The 16,778-nt window shown below is 41.4% G+C and overlaps 1 protein-coding gene across 1 annotated transcript in view; it reads left to right on the top strand.

Annotated features, from left to right (window-relative positions):
• The window catches only part of TEAD4 (TEA domain transcription factor 4), a 56,268-nt gene that overhangs the window by 29,772 nt on the left and 9,718 nt on the right, over positions 1–16,778 (top strand). Inside the window, exons 5-11 of the mRNA XM_030480086.1 lie at positions 1,621–1,685; positions 2,583–2,645; positions 6,488–6,622; positions 8,145–8,188; positions 9,670–9,725; positions 10,506–10,636; positions 11,600–11,773. Of these exons, the coding sequence (XP_030335946.1) occupies positions 1,621–1,685; positions 2,583–2,645; positions 6,488–6,622; positions 8,145–8,188; positions 9,670–9,725; positions 10,506–10,636; positions 11,600–11,773 (668 nt within the window). The remainder of the gene's footprint in view (positions 1–1,620; positions 1,686–2,582; positions 2,646–6,487; positions 6,623–8,144; positions 8,189–9,669; positions 9,726–10,505; positions 10,637–11,599; positions 11,774–16,778) is intronic.

Consider the following 16,778-nt stretch of genomic DNA (forward strand, 5'->3'; position numbering starts at 1 on the left):
TTCCTGCTTTCATTCCAAGCAATTTAAAATTCTGTACCAGTGACCTTGTAGCTTCATGTTTTGTTAGCCATTTAATTCATGTTGTTCTTAATACCATTTCCCTCATCTGTCGCCATGACCATCTTTTCTTTGCATCTCTGCACTGACCTCTCCTCTCACATTGAACATAAAGCTACTTGTCTTCATTTCCCATATCATGTCACACTGATAAATTCTGTGTAGCTCTTTCCATGTACTTCCTCATTGTTGTTCATTTTCTTGTACTTAGGTTCACAGAATGACAGACTCATTTAGGTTGGAAGGGATCTCCTCAGATTTCTAGTCTGGCTGTATTGCTCAAGCAGTGTCAGCTACAGCAGGTTGCCCAGGATTGCATCCAGTCAGGTTTTGAGTATTCTCCAAGGATGGAAGCTCTACAACCTCTCTGGGCAGCCTGTACCAGTTTCACCACCCTTCCAGTGAAAAAAATTGTTTTCTCTCTCCCCCGCTTTGTTTTCAGATGGAATTTCATGTCTTTCAGTTTGTGCCCATTTGTTTCTTGTCCTATCACTTGGCACTATTGAGAGGAGGCTTGCTCTCTCTTCTTCATTGCCTCCCATCAGGTATTTATATGCATTGATTAAGAACTCCCACTGAGTCTTCTCCAGGCTGAACAGTCTCAGCTTTCTCAGCTTCTACTCGTATAAAGGTTTCTCCTGTCCTTTAATAATTTTTGTGGACCTTTTGCTGGACTCACTGCAGTACTTCCACATCTTTCTTGTGCTGAGGAGCCCAAAACTGGACACAGTACTCGAGATGTTGCCTCAGCAGTGCTGAGTAGAGATGAAGGATCACCTCCCTTGACCAGTTGGCAACAAACTCATATGATGTTGGCCTTCTTTGCCGTAGGGTGCATTGCTGGCTCACTGTTGGCTTGTTCTCAAGCAGGATCCCATCCATTGAGTGAATTTTCAATCCACCTGCTTGTCCGCTTAGCTAACCCATACTTTGTCAGGGTTGCCTGTGGGCATATTATGGAAAACAAAGTCAAAAGCCTTACTAAAGTCACAATATAGACAGCTCTGTACTCATCCACCTCACTGTAGAAACTACCAAGTTGGTTAAGTATGATTTCCAATTTGTAAATCTCTGTGGACTACTCCCAGTCGCCTTCTTGTCCTTCATGTATCTGGAAATGGTTCCCAGGATTGCATGTTCCATCACCTCCCAGGGATTGAGGTGAGGCTGACTGGCCTGTTATTTCCTGGATCTTCCTTCTTCCCTTTCTGAATGTTTTAGGGTGAGTGGCTTTCCTTTTTCTCCTTTGAACTGGCAATTCTGATCCATGTTTACAGATTCTGCACATTATGGAAATACAATTATTAAGCAAAACACACGGTTTTCCTTTTTATTGGTAATTTTAAGCTACACAGATGCAAACTAGGAAATAGAATTTGCAGTCCAAGGTTCTGCTCCTAAAACTCAGACCATGTGAACTAACGAGTACCTTTCTAAGATAGAAAATAGTGTGACAGGAGTATCACCCTACTGCTGATGTCTATAGATAGCTAATTCCATTGTGCATCTTTCTCAGGGGTCATAGCTTTCTAAACTTGTATTTGCATTATTTCTCTGTTCCAGGCCGAAATGAGCTGATTGCCCGCTATATTAAGCTAAGAACAGGGAAAACACGCACAAGGAAACAGGTAAGTGTAGTTTTCCCTGTAAACATTAGTTCCGTGGGACCACTAGACATGATGAGGGCTTACGAGAACAAATCCCTTGCTGTTCACTTGTTATTACCTTCTGGCTTTGCTGGAAAGAGGTTGTTATGCTGTGCTGGTTAATAAGAATGGTGGGAAGAGTCAGCTCAGGAATTTTACAGTAGGATTGTAATGCTCCTGTCTCCCAACCACATTGAGAGAGAAATTTTTCTGCTGCTAAACGGTATGTGAGTTCATTTGCTTGGTTTACTAATGAATGTTTCAGTGAACATCAGTAGTCCTCTATATGAAGATTCTTTGTTCAGCCCAGATAGATGGACAGCCGTGGTGATTTTGGAAATACCCGGGGCATGGGATGAAAAAGGAATCTTTTTAATTTGGGAATGATAGTCCAGGCTATGCTGGACAAAGCACAGAGCAACCTAGACCTGCTTTGGGTAGGGGGTTGGTGAATGACATCCAGAAGTTCCTTCCAGCCTAAATTATTTTGTGATAACCACATTAGATATGGGGAAGTTCTGAAAGTCATTATATAGTACCAAGGGATATAGAACATGGTTTTCCCTTCTCTCAAGAAGAGGCTAAGATGGGGAGGAAAGAGATCAGAACTCTCAGTCCCTTCAGTTTTAGACGAGATCTCTGGCTTGATAAAGCCGCTGAATTGGAGAAGGTCTTAAATGGGACCTTTGCTGATCCCCCACCTCATTTCATGACACTTAAATTGTATTTAGAAAGGCATCTCATTGCTATCTCCAACTCCTTCTACCCTCAGTCCTAAAAAACTCCCTATTGCACAGGGTGCCTAAAGTATGTTTACTTCTGCAAGCAGCTACCAAGTACTCCTCTGAAATGACGATGGATTTTATCTTTTCAATGCAGGTATCTAGTCACATCCAGGTCCTGGCAAGGCGGAAAGCTAGAGAGATCCAAGCCAAGCTCAAGGTATGATGGGTGTCCTTTAACATACCATGCAAGCCCCCTGAGTCAAGTATTCCCTCATCCATTTCCTCTTTGAATAGCCTCAAAAAAGGGTGAGATTAACTGCTGAATTGTAGTAAGCTGGGGAGGAAAAGGTGCTTCCCTGGAAGTGTTGTGCAGACATTTGTACAATGACATCTGGACATCTGTGACATCTGGAGCAAGTCTATTTAAAGCATAAAGAAAGAATAATTTTAAATTGTGTGTCTGATTTCTATCATCCATTCATCTTGGATGACGCTGCTGTCATCCAAGTCTGAAAGACCCTTAGACTTGGGAGTATGCTAAGTGTTTACCTGAGGAGGGATTTATTGTTACAAATGCTGACCAGTAATCAGTCCCTGGTGTTGTGGCGGCCCTGGGAAAAGGTAGACTTACAGTTACCACAGTGCTAGTTCCACCTCTACTAGTGGTAGTAATGTGGACTTCTCTGTGAGAAAGTATTCCGAGTTGGCATAAACATTGAGAGGAAGCAATAAAGCCATTCGGCTTCTTCTCAGGTAAAGTGGTGCCAGCTGAATAGATTTTGCCCCTTGATTAATTCAGACCTGATTTGAAGAGACCTGGGCTAATGAGATGGAAAATTTGGTTGACTACTAGCTTGAGCAAATCTATATTTTCCTTTCTATAGGAAGAGCTCTGACATCACAGTAATGAACTGATGCTTCTTGACATTTATTTCCACTGATTTGAAGCAGGGAGATGGTTTATGTACTCAGACCGAATTGCAAGAAATGTCAAGAAGGTCAAATTTATGGGTGACAATTGCACAAGAGGGTGTCCCCTGTTAGAGTATGAGCCATCCAGAAAGGGCTTGCTGAGCAGGATTTGAGGTCTGGTCCCTGTTACGTATTACTGAGACAGCCAGAGAAGGAAGATGCGTGCTGACCTTCCTGATTTGGTATGGTAATAAGGAATGTAGAGAGAAGTGTGTTTGCTTCATCTGTAAGAGATGATGAGGATCTTGACAGCCCTGTCCAGCCCTAACTGTTGAATGGACGGCTGTTAGTATGTGCTTCCCCTTTGCTGGCTGGGAACTCCTCACTGAGCAGTAAGAGAAGTGGACTGTCTGTGAGTGAACTGTTGGCACTCAGTCTTGACCAGTGCTGAAGTGCATGCATCTCTCTTGCAACCAGTGATTATCTCTATGTCATGACTGCACCCCCCCACACCCCATCCCCAGCTCCATTTTAGAAAATGGTGTTGTGTCTGTCATTAGCCTGTTGTGTTTCCAGTTGCTCTGATAAAGAGAAGGAGCCACAAATTACAACTATCTAATTGTGCTTCTAGGTAGGGCTGCCTAAGCCTGAAACCTGTGGTGCTGCTAAGTGGTCAATTCAGGTGGAGGCTCGCTTGAGAGGCGAGTTAGAGCAAGTAGGAAACAATAACTGCCTGGGGTGTTAAAAGATTTACTGCTACTTATATCTGTAACTTTGATTCCATTCCTTGCATGTCACAGCTCTGGGATTTGGCATGATTGAAAAGCCAGTCAGCCGAGCCTGTTTCCACTTAGCACACAGGAGCTGGCTGTTTTTGTTCTCGGGGAATGAAGGTGTCTCAGGGAGCTCCATGGAGCCATTGGTTGTTCTCCTTTTACACCACCCCAGGCCATGCTGTGAGCTCTACCCAGCTGCCTGCAGTGAACCATTCCCCAGCACCAGACTGTTCCTTTCTGCCTGCAGAGGCAAGCCTATAGCACTGATTCAACTCATTTACTTCTTCGCTTTTGTTAGTCATTTTCATAGAGCAAGGAAATGAAATCACAAAAGCTTCTGCCTTTCTCTCAGGTTCCTGCTGATAGCTGTGTGTTCTACTACCACTGTTCATTTTCCATAGCGAGTATACGTTTTCATATTTAGATCCTAGAGATCAGAGCAGCTACATGCTGACTTTTCAGAGCAGTTATCATAATACTACTGTTTTCACACAAATTGGGATATCTTCTCAAGCAGATATATGTGCCTATAACAGGTAGAGATGGGAAAGTAGGATAAAGCTTGGAGAAAAGTCTGTTCCCAGAAGTCAGTAGTTTTCTGTGTCCTGGGTGGCTAATGCGTAACACATGTACTAAGGAAAAAGAGGGAAATGGTGGTGGTACTATTACCATTATTATTATTCTGCATTTTGAGAAAAATAAAATCCAAACATTGCAAATGTTTGGTAAAAGTTTTTTTACCTTTTTTTTGTTTGTTTGTACTGGAAACATGTACAAATGAATATAGAACTCTTAGCTGAAAGTGAAAGATGTCTTTTACAAAAACAAGTGTTTTCCAGCAGTCTGTCAGGCACTTAAACAGAACAGAAATACATGGGGTTAATAGATAAAATCTTTTCCTTTCCTAATTGTTGTTGGGTTTGTTTGGTTTTTGTTTACTTTAATACTTCCACAGGTAAATGCTTCTTCCCCATAAACTCTTGTATAAACTCAGGTAGACAAACATGATTTTTCCAGTGAGAAAGTAAGGAAAGAAAAAAAATATCTTTTTCTGCAATGGCAACTGCAAGAAAATGGCAATGTCAAGAGAAAAAAAAAAAAACAAACCCAAAAGAATCCTTACCTTAAAAAATGTTGTAGGCAATCCTTAAATTATTCTCTAAAACGTCATTTAAACTGGATTCTGAAAAACTTTCTCATAGCTTTGAAGACTCTTGGGCACTTTCTCAATGATTAAAATGTTTCCCTTCCATTCACTTGAATAGTACTAACAGGAGTCACAGACTCTTTGGAAAAGAAGATATGTACGTTTTGCCTACTGATCATTCCACTTAAACATTGTCATTTATTCTTGAGCTTTTGTTATGCCTCCACCAAATGTTTCTGTGTTAGACACATCAGAATCCATGGGCTCTGAACTTTAGAAAACCTTACAGAAAGTGGAGGGGTTAGAGAGAATGGAGAGCCAAGGGTGAGAACTTGCTGCAGTTCGATGAACGCAACTGGGAGGTGAGAATCCCTGAAGACAGCAAGAGCTTACCTCTTTCAGCAGTTTCTCCAAGCCATGAATTCATCTGTGGCATCGCCATGACAGTTATAATGTGACAGATGATAAATCTGGAATGTTTGAAGGATGAAGATTGTTTGTAGGGGATGCAGGAGGAAAGGGAGAAAGTGGGGAAGCACTTACGTTGGTGTTTTTATTCCTTTGAAGAAGAAATTAAGAATGCTGTTTGTTTTAAACATACATCATACCATTTAGTTTCTGTGCCATCATTACCTGTAAAATATGTGTGGAGTTCCGCAGCCCTGTTAAACTACAAGATGGAATGTCCTTGCATATGTGCCCTGGGAGAGTATTAAGATTTCCTGCTTACCTAGGGATGGGAATAAAATGGTCAACTCTGCCTGAGCCTAATGCAGTCCCAAATTGAGGTAGTCTGTTTGCAGTGATGGTGACAAACTCCTTTTGTGAATTTACTTTTAGAGGGTTTTTTTTATAAGCAAGAGTCTTTCCCTTTGAATATTCTTACCAATTATTAAAAAACAAGAGTCAACTAGGATTGTACTTTCCTTAACAAAACATTTCAGCTGTGCAGCTGAAAGCCTTCAGACAGAAAGGATAAATGCTTAGCAGTCTCTAAACCAGTGATCCCAGCATTTCAGAAAGGGTGATTAATCACATCTGAAGCTATAGTAACGGGTGAAAGACTTGGTTCCTAGGACAGTTATTGGTGAGCCTGCTGCCCGAGTGCTTGTTCCCTGCAAAGAAGCTGATGAGAATCGTGGTTATGCAGCATTAGACCGGGCAACTTGTTTATCATTATAATAATTTTGTTTTTTTTTTTTTTCTTTCTACTCTTGCCCATAGGATCAGGCAGCTAAAGATAAAGCCATGCAGAGTATGGCTACAATGTCATCTGCCCAGATTATCTCTGCAACTGCCTTCCATAGTAAAATGGCCTTGCCTGGTCTCCCACGACCTGCCTACCCTGCTGTTTCTGGGGTGAGTGAATCAGTGTCTCGGCAGAGTTGGGCTGAAGACACTTGAGTAGTTGAAAGGATGTTGGGATCTGCTCATGAAAATCCTGAGAGCATCACAAAGAATAGGCCACAAAGCACATGACAAAAATTTGTCACGTGGCTTCAACATTTTGGGTCTGATTCTTTGCTCCCACTGAATAGAGTTTCACTATATACTTTTTTTTTTCCTAATGACATAAGTGAGAAAACAACCAGATCCTTTGGGTTTTCAGCTGCCTGAAATATCTTTAAGTATCTGTATCACTTTCTTAGTCCAGGATCTTGTTGGATTAAAACCATTTGAGCCATCCTGACCCTCTCTCAAGTTTAACATTCCCAAGCTCCTCCCGAGTGCTTACATCACAAATTGATGACCCTTACATAAAATCCGTAATAGACGAGGCCTGTTAGTGTCCCCTAACCTATGAATTGGGCCTAATGAGCTTTTGCTAAGCATTGATTTCTGCCAAAATACTTGTGTGGAGCTCTCCTGGGGAAAATGGTCCCTCCAAGAGGGTGAGCATCATTAAAGCTTTGAAGACAGAGGCACAAGGTGCATACATAGTGTTTAACATTAAAACTGCTATTGGTTCAGTTGCTTGTATGTCACTAATAGTAGTGTGTAGAAAGAAAACTATGACCAATCAGCACCTCCACAAGGATGAAACTGAGAATGTAGAAAGAAGAGAGAAAATTCAGTCACATTTTTAAAACTCCACAAGCTTGCAGTTTCTTTCCTGACAAAGAAGCAAGCCTTGCTTTTAGTTTCTGTCCTGTCTTGGTATAGAGTTAATTTTCTTCCTAGCAGCTGGTGCAGTGCTGTGTTTTGGCTTTAGTCTGAGAACAATGCTCATAACACACCAATGGTTTAGTTGTTGCTAAGTAATGCTTACCCCATTCAAAGACTTTTCAGTCTTATGCTCTGCCAGTGAGGAGGAGCACAGGAAGCTGGGAGGGGGCAGAGACAGGACACCTGACCCAAACTAGCCAAACGGGTATTCCATACCACAGCATGTCATGCCCAGTATGGAAAATGGGGGGAGTCACCCAGAAGGGACCGATTGCTGCTCAGGGACTGGCTGGGTATCAGTCAGTGACTGGTGAGCAATTGTGTGGTGCAGCACTGTTGTTTGTTTGGGGTTTTTTTGGGGGGGGGGTTGTTTTGTTTTGTTTGGGGTTTTTTGGTTTGGTTTGGTTTTGTGTTGGTTTTTTTTTCCTGTTGTGATTTGTTTTTTGTGGGGGTTTGTTTGTTTGTTTGTTTTTGCACTCTTTTCAGTATTTCCTTTTTCATTATTAGTATTATATTGTACTTTACTACTTCAGTTTAATTAAACTGTTGTTACTTCAACTCAAGTTCTTTACCTTTTTTTCTGATTCTCCTCCCCATCCCACTGAGGGGGAAGAGGAGTGAGCAAGTGGCTGTGTGGTACTTAGTTGCCAGCTGGGGTTAAACCACAACATGTCCTAAGAGTGGTGACTTTTGCCTGTGTGTTGTTCTCTTGCAGTTTTGGCAAGGAGCTTTGCCAAGCCAAGCTGGATCTTCCCAAGAGTGAGTATTCCTTCATATGAACATCCAAAGCAGATGCTTCTGCTTTCTCTATGCTTCGTGAGGAACACCAATTAGCGATTACAAGATTTATAAAATGCTAAGACAGATTTCTTGGCTGTGGATCTGAGACTTAAGGCCCATAGTCATAGAATAGTTAGGGTTGGAAAGGACCTTAAGATCATCTAGTTCCAACCCCCTGCCATGGGCAGGGATGCTTCTGAGAAACATGAGAGAATCTCAAATAGATAAAACCTTGTGTCTTCATATGGTACTTTCAACACGAATTACACCTCTTTAATATGTCCCATGACTCAAGCAGCCATAAACATCCCCATAAGAAATCTTGTGCAATCCCAAAGTGCTCTTCCCTTGCATTCACTAATGTGTCCCATACCATCTAGGCAATAACCCCCTGAGTTTGTAGTGGCTGGTTTGTAAGCCTCCCAGGCTGGCTCACTAATTTGGTTTTACACCTGGACAATGGAGCTGATGGCTCTCCTTTGGCAGCCCTGGAAGGGGCCTGGGCACGGGCTCTGTTTCGCTGACTGCATTACTGGGGCTTCCCTCCCCCAGTGTGGAGATGACCCTTTCATGGGCTGATCCTTCACCACTGATGGTCCTGGGTGTAGCTGTGTCAGAGTGTTATTCAGGTCTGCCATTGTTCTTCTGTGCTCCTTTGTATAGAGAGACACTTTTTATCACATAACCCAAGAGGAGTAATTAAAGCTAACTTAAGGACAAGCAGCTGGAAGGGTTTATGTTCTTCACCCAAGCTATGTGTTCCTGCTGTCTTGCGGTGCTATTGCTAATGCTTGTGGAGCAGATCAGGCAACAGATACTATTAAAATATCTCGTGGGAAAAAATGGCTAGTAGAAGAATGTAAACCATCCTAGGAGAAATAAAAAGTAGATTTTATGCTTTTAGCTTGAAAGTGAACAAGGAAGCATAATGTGAGAGGTTCTTTAAGAAGTCTGAAGTATCTACCATCTCTGATGTCAGATGATGTCTCCAGATCCTGATTTTTCTTACAGTGTTGTTAAAATGGAGCTGAACTGTCTTGAAAGCTGGGTTCACTTACGGGTGTTGAACATCTCTGAACCTGGGCATGAAAGTCTGAGAGGCACCCAGCCCTGAGGTATATCCACTTGCAGAAATTTAAATCTATTTGTGGTTGAAAAGAAAGGATAAATCAATTTGCACCAGTGTATTAATAGGCTGACAGGATCTTTGAATAACAAGGCTGTAGGGAGAGCCCGCTGAACACCTGCAGGGAAATCTTGTTCAGTCCAGTCCTGGTCTCTTACCGTTTTTGAGTCTTTCTCCATGACCCTTTCTTGCCCACAAGGAAAGATAATTTCCCAAAGATGCTTATGCCACTTTTTCTCTCAGGAGAAATACTTGATATGATCTATGTAAACAGTTAGCCAAGAATTGCTTGTTTTCTTTTTTGTTAACCATCTCTCTTTGTGTACTTCTGTAGTGTGAAACCTTTTTCTCAACAACCTTATGCTGTACAGCCTCCATTACCATTACCAGGTAGGTAAGGAAATGTAGTTCCTTGCTTTGAAATTAAATTCCATCTATAAGAATAGCCAACACTTGAAGTTTAAAAATTAATTAAAAAATATTTTAACCTATTGAAACATTTCAGTGAGGCCAAAATGAATTTTTGTATTATCTCCCCTAATTACCTGTTCTTATGCTTTTACTGAGAGAGCTCAAGCTTTTTAATTTTGTTGTATTAGAAAAACAAAACACTTTTTCCTGGTTTAGGTTGGTTGTTTTGGGATTTCTTTTTCTCCTGTCTCAGCAGAAAATAAAAGTTTACATATCTCTACTGTTCTTCCACCATGCTGCATGTACTAGAACACTGTTTTCCATCATAACATGATTGACTTTCTAATTTCTCATTAAGTGGAATGACAAATGTCTTTTCCTTCTCGGTTTCCCCATTTTGAGAGGTTAATGGTTATGTTAATTGTGATGCTTCATTCTGATACTAAAGCAGTTTATTTCACTGCTCATTTAGGGCTCAATCTAGGTCGTCTTAAAGTTGCTTAATGGGTTTTGTCTGGTGTCAAAACCGGGTAGGTTGTCTTTTACGTTGCCAACTCTGACGGTGCTGTCTTAGCAGAGGTTCACTGACAAGCCATTTAGAGCACAGGTAGAGTGAAGACCTTGTGAATGATATTTTTGCATGATGGCTGAAATCATAAGAAAATGTAATGAGTCAGCTTTGACAACAGGTGCTCTACTGGAAAGATATTGCCAACCTTTCTCTTTCTAAATTTTGTTATATAAATCCTGTGTGCTTAGGGTTTGAGTCTTCTACTGGCCTCTCGCCTTCCCCATCAGCACCAGCTTGGCAGGGACGAAGGGTTGCTAGCTCCAAACTTTGGATGTTAGAATTCTCTGCGTTCTTGGAACAACAACAAGACCAAGACACAGTAAGATACACACCTGACTTCCACCCCTCATTAATTTTTGGTCTTCGGGTAGCTCCTGTTCATCGTGGATATGTTATACTATTATATATGTATGGAAATACTTGCTTCATTGCTCTACTGAGAACAGAAAGCAATCTTTGGGAAAAACAAGATATCCTTGTCTTAGAGGATAGAATTGGCTATCGTGATAAAGCCAGTTCTGTGCCATGTGCTTCTGGCCTACCTTTCCAGGATCATGGATGTTCACATACCTCATGGCACTGAGGTTGTGCCACATAGTGGTACAGCCCCTGCCGGTCTATTCTAGCTGCGCTGTTCAGCCTGGGAGGGTAGACCCAGAATCAGATGATGGTAAGATCACATGAAGCCACGTATTTCTCTGTTGTGCTGGGAACTTGAATTTGGGGGTAACTGGGATGAATTTGCATTAATGTGCTTGCATGGTGTCATCTATAAAACGGAAGTAGTAAGATGCAGTATCACTAAACCTTGTGATACTGCATCTTGAAATGTGCAGTGGTGATACGCCAGTTACATTTCCTCTGAGATAGGAAAGTTCAGGAAAGATGATAGCATGTGCCTTGTACCTTGCTGTGGGATTTCAGGCAGCTCTTCGTAGGACAGGAGCATTGATGTTTGGCTGGGTAACCTGTGACAAATAATGTTCTGTGTCTCAGGTTATTTCAGACTATATAGCAGCAGCATTAGGCAGTGGTTTAGGAGTGAGTATAAGAAAAAGCTCCAACAAAAATATTTCAGAAGCAGCAAGAAGCATGGATGTATTGATAAGAAAGAAAAACCAGCATGAGCTGGTATTAGCAGCAATGCTTCTGCTAATATTTCTGCTCTTTTAGAAAGTGCTATCAAATCTTCAGTGACTTCCAGTAGTCTTCTGTGAAGAACCATGAATGTTCAGTATGTACTGAGTGATTTCCTAATGTCATGTTTTTCCTCTTCTTGCAGTATAACAAACACCTGTTTGTGCACATTGGGCAGTCAAGCCCCACCTACAATGACCCCTACCTCGAGGCAGTGGATATCCGGCAGATCTATGACAAGTTCCCTGAGAAAAAAGGGGGCCTGAAGGAGCTCTTTGAAAGGGGGCCAGCTAATGCCTTCTTCCTTGTCAAATTCTGGGTAAGGGAAGGACCCTTTGTAGAGTAACCATTTGCTATGAAGTTCCAACTTTAAAAGTGGTGCTCTCACTAGTTGTTAGAAGACTGCCACCTCCCAAAATTTTCCCTGTGCAGGGAAGTTATTACAGTCACAACTGTAATAAGTTGCCTGCACAGCTGCCCACAACTGTGAGATCTTTCCCTGACTCCACAAGGCACCCATTCCGGCCTGGAGCAAGATGTATCTTTCACATTGTGTTCACTTCTCTGTGTTGAGTAACTTCTCAGTCAGAGACAACATTTTTCCATCTCTTCTCCTATCTCAGTAGCTGCATTTTGTGTTATCCAAGCATTTATAGATGCATATTTACTGCAGACACAAGGACAGATGAAAGATGAGAGACATATAATGAAATTGGATTATACTGATAATATATTACTGAAATGACTTCTGGTAAATTAGCAGAAATCAGCCTGGCAAAAGCCTACTCACTCAATTTAGATTTTTGTGAGTTAGCTGAAATTTGCAAAACTGTGCTATTGTGCTTCAGGGTACAAACAAAGTAGTTCTGGCGATCAATATTATTATAGGTATTACAAGATTAAAAATAATAGCAGCTTGGGGCAGTTGTATGCTAGATGGCTGAGGGAATGTGTAATGAGATTTGGAGCCTGTCACCCTGAGTTTACGGCTTATAATTCAGCTCCAGGTAAGGAGTGAGATGATGAGAAATGAGCTCTCCTATCTCTTACTCTTCGTGCAAATTGGCACTAGAAAGTCTCTTCACTGGTGCTTTCAGGATAAGGAAGAGTTAACTTAAGTGCCTTGAGATGCAACTTCCCAGCTGTCCCAAGCCTTAGCCTTTCCAGAACTGAGTTAGAGAATGTTGGCTGGGAGTCTGCTTTTCAAATGTCTGGTGCTTTGAGTATTAATTGCTGGTGATTCTTGGAGACACATGATTTTACTAGCCACAGACTGTGCTACTGAGCTGACCCCTCATGGGTTTAGCCTCTGTCAGAGTACAACAAAGCCTTGCTTGGGAAAGTGCAAACAAAAAGTAGAAGACCAGGCCTGTTCCAAGTGGAAGAGAAATACTTGAGAGAGACAGCAAGCATCTTGTTGAGAAGGGTATCCTTTGGCAAAATCTGGGTAGTGATTGCTGCACTCCTAATTGTTTGGAAAGTGAAACAGAAGTCTGATGTGACAAAAGGAAGGAAAAAGAGTGAGAGGGGATAGCTTCTAAGAATGGTCCTTGGAAAAGTAGGAGTTGCAAGAGCTGCTTCCTGCTGTGGGGAAGGAATCCCAGGGAACTCTTCATGTCAGTTAAAGAGCACTGGCTCCTGTGTGGTATCACTCTGAAGTACTTTAGAAGTTTCTGGAACCAAAAAGAAGGGTTTAAAGGGAGACATTAGGTGGAGAGAATAAAAAACTTTTGATTTATTGACTTAAGGAGAGGGAAATCATAATGAAATTGTGATCTAGTGCAACTGTGATTTTATTTATAAAAACTGTTAGTGTTCTTTAGTGCTTGTGGGGTTGGGTTTTGGGGATTGTGCGTGTTTGGTTTTTTTTTTAATATCAGAAGGATAAATGTGGCCTGTGCATAATGTTAGATCAACGTAAGTTAAGCTTTTGAAGGATTTACATGGTGGGATGTCATGAAGTTGGACTCTTTGTGGCACACATGAGGTGACTGCTGTTCAGAGTGTATCAACTGACTGAAATTTGGCTTGTATGAAGAGGTGTGACATAGGATTTGAAACACTTTTATTCTAACATGTATATGATGTTCTGTGGCTCTGCACCACTACACTTAGACAGCAGATAAAAACCATTCCTGATGCGATATTCTAGATGAGAAAGGATTGGGGCACTTCTATGGCTTGTGCTGTGTTTCACATGAGTACTTAGATTAATCTTGTGATAAGATTTCAGCTAGGATCTCTAAGGCAATATAACTAAAGCAGTTAAAAAAAAAAAAAACCAAGCCCACTTTTGCTCCAGAAAATTTGGTCTTTTTTGAGGAAAAACTCAAACTTTTTGCCAAACTTTGTATTCAACATGCCTGAAATATTGTGGGTAATGCAGTCTTACATTTAAACAAAGCACGTGAGCTGTGCCTGTCAGGCACTGTGCTACATGCGTCATGGGACTTCTGGAGTTTGATGTGTTGCAATAGATGTGTGTAGTGCAACACCTCTATCACAGATAAGGCAGTGTGATTTAAAAAAAACCAATAAGCCCAACGGTTTAACAGAAGAAAACTAGATTTCAGCTGAGATTTTTATGCCCATCTGTATTTTTATACCTCTGTAACAGTATATGCAAGGTTGCTTTTTCATTTTGCTTCCTGGCTGATCTGGACAGCTATACAAATATATTGTTGGAAGTCTGAAGAAGTGTTGGTGTCCAAAGAGCTATACAAATACACTGTTGAATTTATAGCATGATTTTAGGATAAAAATATTATCCAAAAGCAGATCGATAATAACCCCTAAACTTGGTAAGTAGAGTTAAATACCTGAAGGGATGTTTTGAGACGTGAAGATATGATTGAGTTTTCAAAGGTTCTAAATTGAAGTGGTGCTTGCAGGTGACAAAGACTTGAAAAATCAAGTAATTGAATAAACTGGATTTGTTTATATGTGGTTTTAGGCTTGAAGAACCTGAGGCAGGAACCTGCCATTACTGCACTAAGCACTGAATATACCAGATGATCTGTTGTGCACCAGAAGCCTAACCCTAAACACCAGGGTTAGGGTTTCTTGACATCACTGATAGCGCTTAGGATCTAGTGTGACTGAGAAGGAGATGTTCCTGTTTGTTCAATGGTGCTTTAAATTATCTATACAATAGCTAAGAGTTAAAAGCTGATTAGTTTGAAATATAAGGAGTGTTTGCAATTCTCCCTTGATTTTTGGCACTGGGAGTTTAGTACCATGAACTAACTTTTGAACTTGGATTTGCAGGTTGCGTATGACATCTGTGTGACATTTCTATGTGCTCCAAGTGCATTCTAGCACACAACAATGAATATGAGATATTAGCTTCCCAACACATGGGCAGTATCAGCTCTGCTCTTTTCCAGTGTAATATTATCTCTACCACCTGTTACTTGGTTCTCCCCATGAACTCCTCCTATATGCATCGTTATTAATAGTTTGGAGAAGAGGTGTTTTCAGGGCTTTGCACATTAGTAGAATGTTGCACTTGCATCTTAAAGCTTTCAGAAGTTGTGAGACTCTAGGTAGAAGATAGATAGAAGGAAAATGACAAACCAGGAATTCAGGACAGGTAGTACTTTGTCCAGAGCAGCCATGTGCAGAGGGGTGGATCAGGGGAATTTGCAGGATCTTTCCTGCAAATGATGAATGTATGTACTAATTTCTTCTCCTTGGCGATAGGCAAGCTGAACCAGTCAAATCACTGTTTTCTTTCCAGTAAATGAGTTATACTTTTGTGGAAGGGGCTGAAGGCGTGGGCTGGGGACTGCTGTCCTGCACTTGGCTTCTTCTGTCCCAAGCAAATTCAGTCAAAACAGCAGCAGTGCAAATTCCCTTTGGCATCCTGCCTTGCCCACTGTACGCCTTCCATCCTGATCTGGCAGAAACTGCTTGGAGAGCAAGGAGATTTAATTTGGTCTCTATGTCCATTCTTTCCTTGGCACTCCTTCTGAGGCAGCTAGCAACAGAGATTTTCTAGTTTTGCACATTTTTTCTGAGAATGGATCTGACAGCCCAGTAATTTCACCTACAGTCACCAGCACAACCTCCTACCAGTTGCTACCTTATGGAAGCAAACTCTGTCGATGGCATTTCTTTCACCAAGTTAATCCCCAGTGTTAAACAGTATAGAGATTGCTGTCAGCAAAAAGCAGATTGAAAGACTGAATTGCTGTGGGAATTTGTCTGCTGGGTGTCAAAATAGCACAATCCTGGGGGTAGCTAGCTAAGTTGCAGCTACCCATGCTGTTGGCAAGGCCTTCTGCTATCTTTGGCTAGCTTAGAAATTCTCCCCTTCCCCCTTTCTTGGAGGCTGAAGCTGCAGAGCCACAAGTTTTGGACTGTTTTGAAATAATTGTTCAGCATATGCTTTTCGATTAACCATGTAGGACCTGTGTGCAAGATATCAGCAAGCTGTGGTTTCTGATGGCACTTAATGCCATTTGGACTCTTGTTCAATCATTGCTTTTCAAAGCCTCAGATAAGCCGAAGACTGATTCTTGAAGGTCACATGTCCCTTTGTGGAGAGTTTCAGAGAAATTTTGATTCACAGCCTCATCCTAGTGGGAATGAGGCCTTTCTTGGTAAACAGTTGTGAAAGTCATTCCCACCAAAGATCAGACAAAACTTTGGCTTTATATATGCTTAGGACAGTGCACAATGCCAACTTTTCTGTGTTTCTTTGTTGAGGTTGAGAAGTTGAGCGATACACTGTAGCTCAGCAGAGCTGTTAAGAGATTCAGATAACCAATATGATTTAAAAAAACCCGAAGAGTAGTACTAGCTTGTTGAGGGTTACTTACCCTCTTCCCTGAACAAATCCCTTCTCTCCTGACTAGAAATCTTGTCGTGTAAGTATTTAGCACCTCCTTTCCTTGGAAAGGAGGAATTCTCAGCTGTTTCCCCCAAAATAAACAGATCAGCTCTCTTGCTTGCACTATGTAGATCTCTGAGATGTGCTAGATCGCAGATACCTGAATGATTGTAGTTTCAGCATGTCTGGAAGTCATCAGTAAAGGTATAGACAAGTATGTAATCTGTGCTGAGCTTGCACAGTAAGTTAAATGCATCCCAGACACATCAGATTGCTCTTATGCTAGAGTGTGCATAAGAGCACACTCAGAGGTTTTTGCATCTAGAACTTCTTGAGTAGAAAGCAAGAACCCTGATTGTCAGGTAAAGTAGTATGGTCCAGTTGGTGGCTCATAACTCAGATTTAGCTTGTAATATGCCTCATCTATTTGATCTTATACCTTTCCCTTGAAGAGATGGAGAACAGCTGTTTTTGAGTGCTGGACACCACC

The sequence above is a fragment of the Strigops habroptila genome, chromosome 3 (assembly GCF_004027225.2).
Source record: "Strigops habroptila isolate Jane chromosome 3, bStrHab1.2.pri, whole genome shotgun sequence".
Taxonomy (NCBI): domain Eukaryota; kingdom Metazoa; phylum Chordata; class Aves; order Psittaciformes; family Psittacidae; genus Strigops; species Strigops habroptila.